Below are 18,163 nucleotides of genomic sequence, written 5' to 3' on the forward strand. Positions count from 1 at the left end.
CCATTTCCATCAGGAAAAAGTGTTTTTGTATCCTGTTCCCTGACCAGCTCTTCTTTCTCAATAGTCAAAATGCGTGGTGCTACATTTGTATCAGTTTTAAAACCTCAGAACTTGAAGGACTCTGAGACTAACTCTCCCTGAATGGGAGACCAACACTTCAGCGTACACATCACATCAATCCTTCATTTAGAAGAAATCTTCTGATCTTCAGATTCAGTGCCTACAGCCAGAGTATGAGCCTTGTTCTTAAACTCATTTAACTAATGCTAAAAAGCATACATCTCAGGAGAGAGCTGCTTAGGCACAAAGCATTTAAAGGCTGATTTGAATAAAACTTATACAGGGTGCAACAATGACAATTTGATTTTTATTATTAAAAATGAAGTGTTTAAATCCTCAAAGAAAACTGCTTTATTGCATTAGTTTAATAAAGCCTCTTTTTTATTATGGTATCTGCTTTTATGAGGGAAGACAGGGTGTGCATGTGGATCTGAATGTCGATGCATGAGGAAAAGGAGGCAGAGAAAGACCGATCACCTGCAGCCACAAAGTGCCACCATTTATATGACATGCATGTCAGACCTTTATCCTGAAATATGCTGGGAAATGAGCAAAGACACACAGCTTGTGCACACTGCAGATCTGTGCCTTTGCTTCCAAGGCTCAGGACTCCTGTGCATCAGCTGAGCAGGCAGCAGCCACCTCCTACAAGCACTCATTCTGAAAGCCTGACTCACATGCTACTTAAGATCTTTTCATTCAGCCTATTGAATACAATTAAGTTAATTGAAACTGAAATTTTGGGCAGTGCAAAACCCACTGTTGGAACAAATATCCCATGTACTAAAAATCTGCAATTTATTAAGGCAAGCACTTCCCTTACAGACTGCCTTCCTTCCTATGAGTACAACAGAACACTGCTTGTGCCACATTACACCCAAGAATAAAACAGGCAGGCAGCATGAAAGAGTTTCATGCTATAAGAGGGAGTTTTCTATCAGGGTAAAAACCAACAAAAACTCCCCCAAAAACCCAAACCAGAAGCCTGGCTAATTGAAAGTCTGTGCACAATGGGGCAGACACCATAGCAATGAATGCAGCATGACTGTCTCACTAGATACCAGGCAGAGAATTAAAGCTCCTTGTGTTCCTCTCATTTGAGTTAAAGGGAAAATTATTTGCAAAAGGAATTCTGTCCAGGATTTGGCTCACAAGCAAATAGAGGTGGAAGAGTCAGTTATTTCAACAAACCATATTTCTGGTCTTAATGCCTTGTAGAGGACTCTTTTCTGAACCCACTCCTGTTTGCGGGAATTTTGCCAAAGAAAGCAGAATTAAAACAAGGAGTCACAACCCACAGCCTCACTTCCTTAGCAACCACACTCCTGCTGTCAGAGGCTCCAAACCATCTTTTAGGTGACCAGTGACACCTTCGTATGCCAACAAAGGTGTCACTGATCATCTATAAGAGGGTTTGGAGCACCTATAAGAAGGTTTATAGCACCTATAAGAGCTATTTCCCTCTTCCTCATTGTGGGACCCTAGACTTGTCTGCAGTTTCACCAGAAGTTGGGGCAACACCCAGCATCAATCCTGTGTTCCCCTATTCCTCAAAGCACACCTGCAGCCAAGGTGTGACCAAATCCTTAGACCATGGAGGATCAGTGCAGCTGATTTCATCATAAACTTCGCTACATCTGAAGCTGGTGGAGTTTCCTCCTCCTCAGGCTGTTACTTCCTTTAATCCAAAGAAAGTGGTTGGCACCAGCTACCCAGGCAGGAGCTGAGCTGGGTGTGTGCTGCTTTCCCATCTGCAGGCTGGGAAGCCAACACTCCCACATGGAGCTACTCAGGGCAGGAAGGAGGGAGCAGTGCTCTTTGAGAAGAAAGTTACAAGCAGCCTGGACATGATGGTGGTTTTATCCAGATCTCTTTGTATCTGGCCCCAAAACAACTTGATTTAAAAAGCTCAGATTCAAGAATATTTCCAGTTTCAGAGGCTGTTCAGTTAAACAAGCACTGGCCACTCGCCCAAACATTTTACTAGTTTTGGCTATTGTATCACAACATTGGCAAAAAAAAGATGCTTGAAAAAAGAGAAAGATACAAAATGAAACACTCCTCCAGCCTGTAGGCTTTGCAGTTCACTGGGCACTCCCAAGGAGAGCAGCAGTTCACTGATCAAGTGATTTAAATTGTCTGGACTCTTTATGAAGAGCCCAATAAACTGTCCTGACTACAGCTCCAAGAGCCTGTAGCAAAGAGGAATGCTGAGCAAACGAGGACAAGAATAATATGTTAATTTTCTTTATGTAGAACAGGACTCAAATTACCTATTTTCCAGTTTGTATTTTGAAGAGCGGGATCACTTCAGCCCCTCCAGATATGCTGAAAAGCTTTCCAGCAAAGCACAAGGTGTATTTTCATGCATTTCCTTTAAAACAGTCATCTTAGTCCTACTTCTTCCTGTAACTAACATCACCTACCAATTTATCAAAACATTACAACCTGCAATAAGCAAGTTCTGGTTATTACAACCTTTTGGTTGCAATCTGAATGTTATATTAGGAGACAATAAACTGCAGGATGGTACAAGGACTCTGCCCTGAAGATGGGCCAAACTCCATGTGTGTATTCTCCTCCACAAAGGAGCTCATAACCTTGGCCATCAGGCCCCTTGTCCTGCCTCCCATTTCAGTGTATCTCCACCTGCCAATGCATGCTTTCAGGGGCCACCCATCTCCTAGAAGTTATCCTGATGTTAAGACAATGCAGGCTTCAGCCAGCCAGGCATTTTTGAGAACTCCAGCCTGTACTGGACCAGTACTGCACTGTACTGACAGCCTTTGACTTCATGGCACTGTTTGAGACCAAGGAGAGACATCACCTCCCTCTGTGCACTAAAACCTCCTCACCCTCTACAGTCTGTGTATGTAGGAAATGTACAGAACTTGTCACACAGCCTGAAGTGCTTGTTTTCATGTGTGCAGACAACATGGCCACAGGTATAAGCAAATATTGCTGTCTTCAGTTATGTATTTCCAACTTCAAGAAGAAGATTTGGATGTTTCACAAACCATACAATTTCATCTCTCCATCTTCTGACCCTCCTCATGTTCTCCCTCCCACACACACACACAAAAGTGTCAGCCACTTGTTCCAATGGATTTAGCCTAGTTTGGATCAAAGCTTCCTCTACTTCATTTAACAGATTTGCTCAGATGGAAGGTCTCCGGGGAGAAATAATGTTAGTAAGAAGGGGCTTTTCAGCATTGAGTATATAGGTCATTGGACTTTAAAATAAATTAGAGGATAGTTTATCTATTAAACAAGCCTCACAGTACATATTTCATGAAGCTATACTTAATTATAGGTTAATGTGCACCACAGAGCTACCATGAAGAAAGATTAAGCAGTGGCCCATAATGCAGTGATTAATGCCATTATTAGCTGGCTGGCACACAGCATGTATTATTTGGTACCATCAGGAGAAACAACAGACCTCCAGTTTCCAATGCTGCCACTTCTGTAAAATGCAACAAACCCAAACCTTTCCAGAGAGAAACACACACGTCTCCGTACCTCTTGCATGGGGGATGCAAGGAGGTGAGAGTAGACTTACCCCAAGTGCTTTTTACAGAGTTTGCTTCTCCACCATGGACGTGTGGGAATATCCCACACCTTCTATTACGCAGTGCAATACTGACTGCCTGAGCCTCTCTTCTTAATACCCTGAACAGTTCTTCATGTGAGGGGAGCTTGATTTGAGTTGGAATTAACAGCTGAGGACATGGAAACTCTACACTACAAAAGAGTGTATCTACACTCTTTTGCTACAGGGATGGTTCCTGGGGACATGATGCACTGTATGTAAGACCACTGGTCTTCTGTATTAGGGCACTGTTGACTAACAAAACACTTGCGAGATGTGCAAATCTTCTATGGATGCTGTAAGACTTGCCTGTTCTGGAATCAGGATGTACATCAATTTACTTATGATGGAGGGCTAAGAAGCAGGTAATATCTCTCTCGTTGGGGAATGAGCCTTTGATTTAATAGCAGACTTGGGCATTACCAGCCCAGGTCTCCCAGTGTGACTGAAGGAGAGCTTCATGCTCCTTGACAGTGACAAAACCCTCACGGGCAACGTTATTGCCGACCTCTCACTCCAGTTCAGAATATGTCATTCTGTCAATACCATCCACCTTGATTATACCGGGCTTTATATACAACAGGTTATGATCCCAGAGGGATGAAAAGCTTTTCCAAATTAAAAGCAGCATTTTAAAGAGGAAATACTCATGCATTTGTATGTAGTTTTCATTTGATATCCTCAAGGCTAACCCCAGAACTCAAGTGCTTTTTTCTGAGCGCAGCCATCTTATGAATTTAATGGAAGAAGGGAAGTAATAAAATGTGCTCCATACTTTAATTAGTTCCCTCATAACATAGCATTTCCAAAATGGCAGTGCCAAAGAAAATCATTAATCTAGGAGAACAGACGAAGGCACTGTATGGGACAAGGGACAGACCTCCTAGAGATATATATTTGCCCTTTTCTTCTCTTGCTGGTGAATCTTACCTCAAATAACAACTCCAGCTATGCAAAAGGCATTCGTACCAATATTGAATATTAAGCCACTTTCCATTTTTTAAGCTTTTCTACAGAGTATCACAATTGAGAGATCACATGTTGTATCCTGTAGGATAAATGTAAATGGCCTGTCTTTCTGAGCACACATTCACCCTGGGTACTCCATGTGCCAGGCTTAAGCTGATACTATCATGCAATCATTTCAACATCTGCATTTCACTAGGTGAGCGAGAAAACCTGTGTCAGATGTATGAAAGCAAACACAATTTGCTACAAAAGGCAGACACATTTCCCAGCACACTTGCCTAACACATTTCCTGCAGGAGCACTAGTTGTGGCATCAGTTGTACCACAGGAAGGAATTGAGGAAGCATCAGAAGGAATCCCAAAAACACCTCTGACTCTCAGTCTCTCATTACCTCTTCCTGGCAACCAGGCAGGGGCAAATGTGGAAGTTTATAACCACAGAGAGGAGCTCGGGGAAGAACTCCCATGAGCAGAATGACTGCTAGAGAACAAAGCTCAAGTAATGGCGCAGGAGTGGTCAAATGCAAACAAACAGCTGTTCCAGGAAGAAACAGCCTTGTTCAAAACTGACAGAGAGACTGCAGAAAAGACTGAGAGTGGTTTGACCTGTTTCTCTGGTATGCCCCCTGCCCTGACCTGCAACAACCACATAGCCCCACAAGAGCCACAGCTTTGCCCCTTCTTGGTTATAGAATAGAAATTGGTACCTGTGTGCGGTTGAATGCTACTCTTGCAAAGACAGCTTGAGACACACTGGCTCTCTTCAGCTCATCTCTGACTTGCTGGTAAATATCTGGAGAGACTTCCACCGATGAATTTGATGGCTCTGGCTTGACAGCTCTAGGGATGGGGGGATGATTCAAGAACTGCTGGTTGATAGCCTGTGGATGCTGGTGAGCCAAGAGTCGGCTGACAGCAATCTGCTGGTTTATCAGATGGGCCATGGCTATCTGCTGCCTCACCAGCTGTGGACTGAGCTGAGGAGACAGGAGCCCAGGGTTTATCATGGTTTGCATCGTTGGCACTTGGTTTCGGATTGGAGTACTGTGGTGAATTTGGCCATGAGGAGACTGTTCATTAGACTTTCCCAAAGTTGCCAGCTGGTTGATATTTGGTAAGTGCATGGGACGTTGACCAAGAACACAATAGTCTGAAAGGTTTTCTCTTTCCACTCTTTCCACTGTTAAAAGAGAAAAATTATCTTGTTGTCATTTCAGCTTGCACTTAGGGCAAGGATTATATTGCAGGCGACTGCACACAACAGCACCTGCTTTACTTTGCAAGTCTACAATTGCATAGAAGTATCATAGAAACATAAGCAAAAGAAACACAAAGTAAAAGAAACAAGAATAATTAACATTCTTTCGGACTTCCCAGGCTTCATCCACAGCCCATGAAGACTCCCTATAAACCAACAGCAGGTATCCTCCCCAGCCTCCTTTCCTAAAAGAAAAAAGCTTGGACACTTCAATTTATTCTGTTACTAGCATTTGAATGTGTCACAGCAAATTGATTAACCTTTAAAAGTGGTCAGTCTTTCAGAATCCCTGGAATCTAGGTAAAGGAAAAAACTCAAATTGGTATCCATTCACACAAACCAAATGGAAACAAGGCCATTCCATGTGCAGCTCACGGCACTGCTTCTCATTACAAACTTGGCAACTATTATCTTTTCCACACAAACTCTACCTTGCACTGTGTGTGGATAAACCATTCTGGTACCATCAGCTCACCCAGGTGCACCACAGCAGCCTCATGTTGGTTGTGTGAAAGCATAGTACAAAACAGTGAAATTCACATATGAGAAAAGTTTGAAGCTATGGCTCCTATAGCCAAAGCCTCGTTGCCATGAGTTTTTCCAGAAACTTTTAAAGCACTTTGCAAAATGCCCACTTGGAATAAAGTGCCTTCACTCTCTTCAAAAAAACTTTGTGTAACACAACAGTGATCTCTAAGTGACATCACATTACAAAAAAATTAAACAGTACACACTAAACGCATATACTCTAGCTTTATATACTGATGTGCATTGTCCCTGTTAAGTATCTTATGTCAGCAATATCGCAGTATCTTTTCAGCTAACTGCAAAATTAAACGCACACATCACAAAATAAAATTTTCTCTAAAAGTACCACTTGAAATAGGAAATGGAGTTTAGCAAGTGCATAAATATAATTCCTACCTAGGTAATTTTAAGCAATCAGAAGTCCTTTTACAGTAGGACAGACTCCATAAGCCTCCCTACATGCAACTGAATAGGCATTTTTATATTGATATGTAAGTGTCTAGAAACATGTCATCATAGAAAACCACTACCTCATCCCTGTATTGGTCTCAGCAAGTAACAAGATAGGATTTATTTCAGAAAGGTCATAATACTGTTATAACTTGTGTAATGATTAACAACTGTATGAGGTTTTGAACTCTTTTTAAAAATCTAGTCTATATAAAGCTTTACACAGTTAACACTCAGAATGACAGCTTACTGATGACTTGCTCTCTTTTCATCTAAATAGAAAGACAGCTCTTTTCTCCTCCCAGAGTTAAGCTAAGGCAGAGAGGGTCACGCCCTGAACACATACATACACACAGTTACTATTTTTAGAACTGTCACTCTGGAACATCACAAGTACTGAATTTTACAACTAGGTGAATCAATACCCAGAATTCCCTTGTAAGAAATTTTAACTCATTCTTCCCATTCTTTAAAAGGAAAATACTGTAACATCTTTAGTGTTCTATTAAATAATTGCTTTTAAAAATTAAACAAAAAATTCATTACTAAGAAAGCTATGAATTCCACTTTCTCACAAAACCTAATGTTTAACCCAACTGAATTTCTAAGTAAGTGTTTACTTGTATTTCAACTATGAAAGGCAATGCAAAATGTGTGATACACAAATATTATTGTCAGCAAACGACCATTTTGCGGTGTTACTCACACGCTCTCAGATACATAATGCAATATTTCATCTTGCTGAAAATACTGAAAATCCCTATTCAAAAGCTGCTCTTCATGATGTCAGAAGGCCTCCATGAAATGAGGCACAAAAAGCTCTATACCAGGAGTTCTATACCAGCTCTATATTCAGAAATAGACACGAAATCAATGCGAAATATGCAATAAGAGGTGCTAATGCTAATTCCAGGGATGGACCCATCATCAATACAGAGGTGTGGGCAGGGCAGTGAGGAGGGGCTGCTTTGTCACAGCCTCAGACCACGTTCTGCAACACAGATGATTCAGTGCCAACATGGCCATACCATCGCCTCCTCAGCCTCTCTGCACTAAGCCTGCACCTGAGTAATGCCATTAAATACACACTGTTGCTAGCCAAGTGCAATTAGTCCAAAGGTACAATAGCTACTTGGCAGGTGTAAGTAGCATAAAGCTGTTGCTCAGTGTAATGAAATAACTGGAGCATCCTGCTACATCACTGACAACACTAAAAATATGAGTCCTTCCGCTAGAAGTTTCAGAAGAGCTGAAAAAGTTCTGAACTATTTGTAGTTTGAGGAGCACACAGAGAATAAGTCACTGAAACCAACAAATTATTACTTGTTAGAACATAAAAACAGTAACCAAGTGTTTTTGAAAACTTGGTGAGAAATAAATATAAATAACATTCACTTTCTGGGCTGAACCACATTTGCCAAGTTTCCACCCACTCCTGACTTCAATGCCAAGTTATAAACCCCTATAAAAATAAAGTTTAAGATGAAAAGGCTGCCAGGCTGTTAATCTCTGCAGAGCTATTTGGATTACACAGAAACATCACCTGACTTGCTTCCATAGGTATATTTTTCCCTTATTATCAGTTTCCCTTTTTGATCACATTAGACTACCCAGCCATGCAAGTACTTCCTATAAACAAACCAGATTCTAGTCACTTCGACCACTTCAGTAATAAAAGGTTACCATTAGCAGTTACGCTGGATGGAAAAAATGTGCATTACTCAACTCCTCAAGACTCTTTCCTTCTTTAACACACTGCCTGTATCTGATTCCCTGTTGTTCTTTGGTAACTATGGATTGGTTACCAAATCTGCAGGGCTGAACAGGAGCAAGACTGAGACACCCTGGAGATGGAGAGTGGCACTGTCCTGAGACACAGGCCAGCTTGCCAGCAACGCTCTAAGAAAGGATACAGGAGCCACAAAGCTTCTCTGCCACCAGCGTTCAGCCTCAGATCTTCCTGAGACAGGGCTTTTACATTTGCATCCTCTGTTTTCCATGCTCATACCCAATTACAGGGGATACGTTCAGAGCTCTTGTAGTCCTGTACTGATTGGAATACAAAACTGTACTGATTGGAATATAAATATGTGAAGAGAGAGCAGCAGGACCTTACTGGGAAGGAAGGGGTTCCATGGATATGTACTGTCTACATTCAAGTACTGCTCATAAACTACTTCTGCTAGCAATGTCTGTGGTAGTTAAATAAAAGCTGGTTCAGGAGGCTGTTACCTACCTCCATCTGTGGTGTGACCACAGCAAAAGATATTGCAGTGTTTTCATTTTCTCTCTGCATTACTCACTTGGTATACAATTCTGTAGTTCTTTGCTTGAAGAGCTCATTTAAACCAAGTAGAACAGCACTGTCATATTGCAGAGCTACCCACTACTCTGAAGCCCAGCACTAGGTAGGCAGAGACTTGTGTCTGGACAACAGGTACTGTGCTAAGTTCAGCAATTAGCCCTGAGAGCACTCTAGAATAGCATCTGCCCTTCTTTTTTCTATACCTCCCTACAACATGTCACTACCTCTACAAGAGTCAGAAACCAACATAATCCCCAGAATGGGAGCAGCAAATTATTGTATTTGAATATTCCGTTCTCATCCTGTAACGATTACCATGTGTGTCAATGTATTTCAACTCCATACTAAATTAAAACTTCCTGGATCCAGCACAAAAGGAATTCAGTGCACCCTTCCCCTGTGTGATGCTCTTAACCTCTAGCCCAGTCTTCCTTGCACAGTCAAGCAGCTGACGCAGACCACAGCACAATAGCTTGGGGTGGTCTGCATGCAACTTTCCATTTAAAATAAAACCAGCTCAAAAGATTTAAAATAAGATTTATTTCTCCACCTTCCCTTCCCCTCACACTTTATTTGCACTGAGTTGTTAATAGGAACATTCTGACAAACAGCCCGTGGGGCATTTAGGGCTTATGCGCGGCACTGAATTGACTGACAGCACTGGAAACCAAATTCCTGTGCACAATGAGGGATGCAGCAGGGAGAGCAAGAGTGTAACACGTCTCCCAGCACAGCACTGCAAGCAGGGACACAGAGGACCCGCCAGCGTCCATGACCCAGCGTGTCCGGAACTTTTCAGTCCCACAGGCACACAGGCACTTTGCCCCAGAGTAAGAAGAAGCTGGTAAAGAAACGTTTTGTAATAAGTTACTAGCCGGCAGAATTGCCATGCTTCAATTGTGACAGGATGTCACCACCCAGGGCTGTTCTCCAGTGCTTCAGTTTGCTTCTTTGTTTTATTTATTATTTAAAACCTGGTGATCATAAAAGCCATTTCTAGCAGTGGTCACGGCCAAGCCGGGAGAGCTCTGTGAACTCTGGTATACCCTGCACTAAGCTTGAGACAGAAAGGTTCCCACAATTTCTCCTGGCTTAGCACCATTCTGCTCACTGGAGCAAGACTTGAACTTTGGAGCCATGCTTGGGGGACAAAACACAGCACCAGCTCCACCTCGGAGAGACAGGGCTGCTGCACTACATCCAGAGGGTGCCCTCTTGCTTCTGCTGCATAATTATGAACTACCACTTTGTAAATAACAGAACCACTCCAGAGCACAGGAGGTGCTTTTAAAGTGGTAATTCCATATCTTTTTATCTGTAATTGGGATAATTACTTATTTCTTTTAATCACAGCCCACTTAACCACTTCAGTGCAAAGGGCTGATCTGAGGAGTCTCATTTTCAGTCAGCATCTAATCTTTGTATTTACCCATAGTCATTCACTGGCTTCAGTGCCTGACCTCTGCCTAGGCCACTTGTTCCTGCACTCAGGACTGGAGGAAAAGTAGGCTGACCAGAGAGCAGACGTGATAAGAAGCTGTAACTTTTATAACCTTTCTCCCTACTCCTGCAGGACAGCACAGAACCTCAAAATAGCTATAGAGCACATACAGAAATTGTTTGGCTGCTGGCTGTGGGTAGCAAAGGCCTTTATCCAAGCCTAATGGAAAACAGACAGGAAAGGCCATTGTCTGTTCTTTGTTGAGTTGCAAACCATTCAGTTCCCACCAAAGCACAAATCACTATTTTTTTAATTTAGAATCATCATTAAAAGTGAGCCTTTAACCACCAATCTGAGGTAAACTGAGCAAAGTGTACTAACATTGCTGAGTCTCTTTATGCAGCTGACCTTCTCACCCCTTATTCTCAAGACTAGCTCTAAGTCATCCCTTGGGACACAGGGATGCTAACATGTCTTCTGCCAGTGCTTAAGCATAGGAAGTCATACTCGTTACATGGGCTTTCCCTGGACTGCACTGCTTCCAAAGATGCCTGTCAGAAGACAAGCATCATCATATTATTTTTACGTTTTTGGGTTTGTGTACAGGTTCAAGAGGCACACAGAAGTACGAACTCAGTTCTTCATAACCATGTTAACATTGTTTGTCAAAAGGACATGCCAGATCGATCTGGCAGAGAAAACCATGATACTGAAGGTATTCTAGTGACCACCTGCTCTAACCCATGAATACTGGTCAGGTGAAATGGAAAAGGAGAAGCAGCAGAATCATTAGTTAGAACACTCTGACAGAAACACAGGCAGTACTGGTTTAGATGGACTCATGCTACCATTTGATATAAAAGTATCTCCCTTCCTGTCAAACTATTGTAACAGTAGATCAAATCTTTTGTGAGAGGTACAAACCTCCTAGATGACCCAGGTGATTGTACAATTCCTCTGGGAGATACATATGTGTGTATTCCTGATTCATACCATCAGAGCTGGTGAAGGGAGAGAGACAGAACACAAACATCACTAAGTCAGAGATACAAACTCTTCAGGTATTTCAAGTGACCAGAATTCCACTCTGCTCTTGGAGGTACATATTCTATGAAATCCATGGGAGCAGAGAGACACTTTGCAGCTTTTCACATACAGCTTATGCCTGTACCTAAGCTTCAAGTTATCCTCCTGTTTGAAACTTATCTCCACTAATGCTTACTTTGTGAAAATAACTTTTCTTCTGAGCTAACATGTCACTGTTTGGCAGCACACAAATAATCTTTTTAAATATCAAAGAAAATTAATTCTGAGATTCCAAAGGTTAAAACAAAAACATGTTTTCCTTTTAGAAAATGGAGATAACCATTCTTTACTAAGAATTCAAAAGGACAGATGTCCCAGCTGCAGCACACAACTGGTCCTCACTGAGAAAAGCACAGTACTGGAACAGGAGACATTTAAAAAAAAAAGTTCAGTGACATCATTTGAGCAAGACACGGGACAAGTGGCTGGACAGCTTCTCCACAGAAGGGTTTTCAGTCTTTACTGTGTGGCCTATGTTGCCTACAGCAGCACTGGCTGCAGCTCCAGCCACACACAGACACAGGAGATGCCACTCAGCAAATCTCATGTATCCTCTGCCACAGCACAGGCACTGTGAGCAGTGAGAGCCACTGCCCTAAAACAGTCACAAACCAAGGAAGGCATTCTGCAAAGCTGAGATTCATATATGCATTTACCTTAGATAAAAATTACTCTTAATTAAATAAATAAACCCAAAGGGTGTGTTTTAATTCTCTTTACAGAGAGGAACAGCCAAGAGGGCACAAGTCATACACCCCTGGAACACACAGCAGTAGCTAAATTGGCTTTTAACAACACACATGTACAAACCCCCAAAGTGGCACTTAACATCACAGACAATGCTGAAACACAAAATGCTAATGTGGGTGGGGAAAACAGCGGTCAAGGGGTCTATAATTCTTGCTGAATCTTGACACTTTTAACTTATATTTAAAGACAGAGGCCACTTCTTCCTCATCATTAGTGACAACTGATGAACTACTCTCCTCATAAAATAGCACAGCAAGCCACTAAGAGGATGTCCCCGAGGCAAGAGATGATCTTCTGGTCATGTAGTTACCTAGATGCTGACAAGTTTGCTGTGATTGATGTTATTTTCCTTCATTTTTATTTAAGAAAGTGAGAAAAGTCCTGTTTTTGGGGAAATTAATACACAGTAAGGAGTATAAAAGTAAGCAAAGAAGTTACAGTAATGTCAACAGCCCCACAGCTGACCCTAAATGCTTTGGTGCCAGAGCCACAACTAATATCCAAACAAGACATGAAATGTAGTTCCTTAAAAAACTTAACATTACTGCAAAAGGTCAAGATATATGCATATAAATACATACTATATATAAACCCCTCTACTTACACAGAGAGAGGTAAATACCCATGCATGTATCAGTAAAAAGGGTATTTTTAAAGTCAGGAACTCTGTTCAGGAAAGATCTGGTGTGTCTCTTCATGAGGCTTCCACAACATCTGCTTCAGAGGAACAATTAAAAACTCTTCCTCAAAGCACATAATGACAGTTTTCCCTAGGCTCACACTTGGCATTATCACTGCGCTGCAATCCTCAGTTCCTTCAGCCTGGAAATAAGAAAGCTGGGAGCCTTTCTGAATCATGTTTCTAACCTCTCTGAACCTACACTGGCCTCTAGGAACAGATTAAAAGAGAAACAGATTGCTCAGTCTATCCATTATTGGAAGTAAGCAAACAAACTTTCAAGAATAAAAGAGCACATAAACAACAAATCAGTAATATTGGCAAAATCAAAGAGGAGCCAAAGCAGAGTCTCAATTTAAGGAAGCTATAAAAGCTTTTTCTTACATTCTTGATCTGTTGAAACAGAAATAATTGAGGCCTCCTCCTTTAAACTGAAAAGCCTCATCATTCCACAAAAACTTTGAGACAGCCACAGTCTCAAAACTCACATCCACAGAAAGCTATATTTTGACAGACACTGATGGCAGGAGCAAAGATGACATGTTCTTCATAAACACACAAAAAAAGTATGTCTTTTTAATTTTAAGTCCACAATGTATTTATTTTTTTCCTGCTGCCTTTCTAACTTCCTCCCACTGAGCTAAGTTGTGTCATCAGGCAAAAAGAAAATATTCACACCAGTTAAGATTTTCAGTTGTGAAATAATTGTGATACCGTGATAGTCCTTCTGATAAAAATAGAAAGCATGACACTTTGAAGTGAAATATCTATTGAGAAAGAGAGCTAAAAAATATTTTAAATGCTATGAACCCTAAACACTGGGACACAAATAGGTAACTGGTACAAGTTTGATCCCTTGAGAATTACCTGAATTGCATGATTAAGTTCTGAAATACCACTCTCCATACATACCCATATATATATATACACATGTATATAGTTACTTACAAAGTGTTGTTTTTATTCCTGTATCTATTTGTTAATCAAATTTAAAACCAATGCAAACCTTTCAAGCAATTCTTAAAATTCTGCATTTCAACAATATTAAATGCCTTCTCCCAGCTTCAGCAAGTTCAGTTTCTAGAGAAATGCTTCTAGATGAGCATTTCTCAGGCTGGCAGAAGCATCCCCATGGGACTGGGCAGGAGAAAGGCAGCTTCAGAACCACTGGAATAAGCCATTGGTCTATAGTTGTCATTTATTAGTATGTATTCTTTAGTAAAAAAGGGGGATCTCTGATCCTTCATTGAGGCAGGTTTAAACATAATTAAGCCTTGTCACGTAGGTACTATAAAGTCTTGCATCCCTCAAAAAAAAAAAAAAAAAAAAACTAAATAAAAAGGGGGAAAAGAGGCTTCACATAGCAATCTTAGATTAATTTCTGGTGCATATTTCGAACAAAATTACAACACATACTAAATAGCTTAATTACCACCTCAAGTGATTACAGACACCCTAAAGGCAAAAGGCCCACAGTAGAACTGTTAAGCCTTTTGTTTCCCAACCACTGTACACATTCCATTATAACTGGTTTTAATATAAGCTCTTCTTCAAATATATACATGTATCCCAGAGAGACTGGAAAGAGTGGACATCCCATTATAATCTCCCTCACATCTTCACAGACATCCCAAGGGGCAGACCCAGGGCCAGTAGGAGACAAAAAGCCTCCATCCTCATACCTGAAAATTCCCAAATCTGGCTGTACACTAACTCTTGTGCTCCTGAGTAAACTGTGAACGTTTTAAAACCTTAAAGGGATGGGACACGGTGGGAGAAAAAAAATTAAAGCAGGACTTTATTTCAGCATCATCTGACACAAGACAAAATTGACATGCTGAGCTGAACTAACTGAAAACTTTTTTAGAATTATGAACATAAGTAGTTTAGCTGTCTTTTCAGTGAGTTCAACAGAATGCACACTGAGAATGTTTATTTGAGATTTGATACAATTCCATTTGTATACAGCTTTTACATCTGTTGCTAATGATATCAAATTATTGATTGTGCACTTTCTTATATTATTTAAACATTAGCTATGCACTCAGCAACCTGATGCTTTTCTTTTTTTTTTCTTTTTTTCCAGAGAACTTTTTATTTCTGTCTGTCTTTGGTTGTAATTACTTTGATCTTCCAGAGAGTATAATTAATTTACTGTTTATTTATTTCTATGAGAAAGGAAAAAAGTCTGACCTAGTAGATCTATATGTGGCAATTTGTAACAGAATCACATAGCTTATGTTTAGGAAATCATGGTTTTGATTAAGAAGCAACCATTTAGTTCCCACTGTTTTATTAAAACAGACATTAGCAGATAATAGGAAACACATTTAACACTGTAGGCTGCATTTAGTTTGCAACGTCAATAAAGTTATTTTGAAGCCCCTTCCTATTTTGTATTTACCACAGCTCATGTGAATTGTTTTTTGCTTTTACTTTCTAGTAACCAGCTCTGGAGTTACACAAGGATATGTGTGCTGGTTCCAAGAACTCTAAATCATAGTTTTACCTAATCTATCCAGCTACAGCCCAAAAAACAAATCACTGCATCATCCATTCACCTTCATGGAAGTCCTTTTTTAAAATATTATTAAAAGGAGTATGCAACAACTGATGCATGTAACTTGAGTCACTGATTTTGCACACTAACTGAGCTGTCCTGAAGGACTATCTGACTATAGAAAAGAAACAAAACAACATTAAATGAGAGATGATGAGAAACTGAAACCACCTAAAGTGCAGAAGTCTTCCTGGTTGCAGGCAGTTAAGATTACTGCTCTGAAGTTGCTGTTTATTCTCCATGCACCACTGTACCTGCCACAGACTCTTTGTTTTCTCTCCCACTCATATGGTTGATGAATCAACACTACTTGAACTGCTTTATAGCAGCTTGTGTTTACTTCACACATACCTTAACCTTCCTTTTCCTCCTCCTACTAACACACACATAAACTTCCAAGCAGCAACGACTGGCTGTGTCTCTGAATAGCACAGATACAGAGTTATCTGGCAAACTCTTCGGGTTTGGATCCTTGACCTTTTGATTGAGGTTTCATTCTGCTTTTACTGCACTTAAAAATTTAACTGTGCACTTATTAAGTAAAGAAAAATTAAGAGCATAAGCTCTAAGAGTGGAAGAAAGTAGAAGACAACAGTGTACTAGAAATACTCAGAAGCTGTAGTGGCGTCTCTACAGTTAAGAACACTACAGTTAAGGGCTTCCAGTGCCTCTGCAACTGGCACTCTTGCCCAGTTTTGAAAAAAAAAAAAAAGAAGAAAAATGAAAAAAAAGCCTATTTCTCCCAGAACAGCAAGTAAAAGCGAATGGTGATGACCTTGAAGTTGTTTGATTCTTTTGATTGCTTTTTAACCAAGAGGATATGTTAAAGTACTTTGAATAAAATTCTGCTATTAAGAGACACCATTTAGAAAAAAGAAACACTTCTGAGTCACACAATGGCAATTTACAGAGAAAAGAAAATATCCAGTTTATTTGGCATGAGGGTAACCACATACTAAGATGTCCAATCAACATTTTTACTTCTAGCCTAAACCATTTTAGTAGGTGAAAAGCAACATCTCCATTTCCTTGCCTGCACTGTTACCCCAATCCTGCCTGGACAATTTTCCTTCTAGACACAAATAATTTCACCACAGAACATTCTTTCTTTTTTCTCCTACTGAAAATCTAATCATTGCATAGCCCAGGCATGAGTGTCTAACAGGTATGCTCTGCACAAGCCGTATGTGCAGAGAAAAACAGATGCCTCAGAACTTGTTCTGATGTTTCATGCAATTTTGTTTCATGTGTTCCTAGCTCAAGCAGCAGACTTTTTATGGTATTATTATGCAGATTTCTAGTCTGTCCTAAGGAAACAAAACAAGCAACCTTTCGTGGCTTATGCTTCCCAGCCTTTTATGAGGAAAAGACAGCACACTCTTTCTGAAAGGTGCTAATCTTCACACAACTGAAAATACAGCAGTTTCTCAGGAAGGACATGACATTACCCTATTTCTTCATAATGTTTGTGAATTCTGTTATGATTTTCCTGGCTACTGAAAAGATCACAGACAGAAATGACAATAACAGTCCATGCCTTCTTTCAAGACAATGAATCTTCTGTTCAGTGGTGTAAGAGAGAGAAAAACTATGGAAAAACCCTACCCCAGCATACACCTAATCTCCAAGGGTGATGGAGATTTGGGGAGAGAGGTCCCAGGTGGAATTATGAAAAAGCTTTTGACTATCCTCTAAGTCCTGAGCATTTAAAGCACGAGTGTTAAAAAAAACCCAAAAAACAAAAACCTACTAAAACAAATAGTCTGGTGCACACTTAAGTCCCTTGCAAGGAAAGGAATAATAAAAGAACAAACCACACACATGCATGCTTGTCACATCATTTTGTGCACCACTGACAGGTGATCAGACAGTTCAGTAGTGAGAATGGGATGAACTTAGAATAATTTTACTGCCTCAGGCACTATGGACCTACTAATACCATTTCATTATAGAAAAAATACATACAATGGGCTATTTTTCTCATGACTTCAGTGGGTGCAACACCTTGCTATTTATAAGTGTCGCCCAACAAGCAGTACTAAATCCTCTGTATCCAGGTTCCACAGAATAAAATACAGCAGGAATGCCAGTACATTTTGCAGTATTGAGAACAGAGAACAAGGGCACACGTAAACTTAAAAAGTCAGGTTTTTAGCTTTCAGGAACAAAACAAAACTAGGGCAACTTACATAGTAATTTAACTTTTAAATCCGGAGATACTAGAATGTTTTCTTTCCAAAATGTTTTTGCTTAATTCAAAACACAGTTGATCTTTCAGCACAGTGAAATGGGATATTTTAAGCATGTTTTGTGTCCTGTGTTTTCATGCCAGCCTTGTTTGTAAAGTATCAGATTTAATTTCAAATGTGCTGTGACTGTGTCCTCTTTGTAGACAAATTCACAAATATTATTATTGCTTATTATTACTTTTATTTAAATCAAATCATCTCCAACTGTCAGCAGAATTTCAAGAACTTCGAAAGCA

General features: G+C 40.3%; 1 protein-coding gene across 5 annotated transcripts in view; it reads right to left on the reverse strand.

The window, feature by feature from the left end:
- SATB2 (SATB homeobox 2) overlaps positions 1-18,163 on the reverse strand; it is a 136,116-nt gene that overhangs the window by 45,498 nt on the left and 72,455 nt on the right. For all 5 annotated transcript variants that reach the window (XM_030952607.1, XM_030952609.1, XM_030952608.1 and 2 more), the window contains one exon: positions 5,329-5,801. In XM_030952607.1, coding sequence (XP_030808467.1) covers positions 5,329-5,801 — 473 coding nt within the window. The remainder of the gene's footprint in view (positions 1-5,328; positions 5,802-18,163) is intronic.

This window comes from Camarhynchus parvulus, chromosome 7 (assembly GCF_901933205.1).
Source record: "Camarhynchus parvulus chromosome 7, STF_HiC, whole genome shotgun sequence".
NCBI classification, from domain to species: Eukaryota; Metazoa; Chordata; class Aves; order Passeriformes; family Thraupidae; genus Camarhynchus; species Camarhynchus parvulus.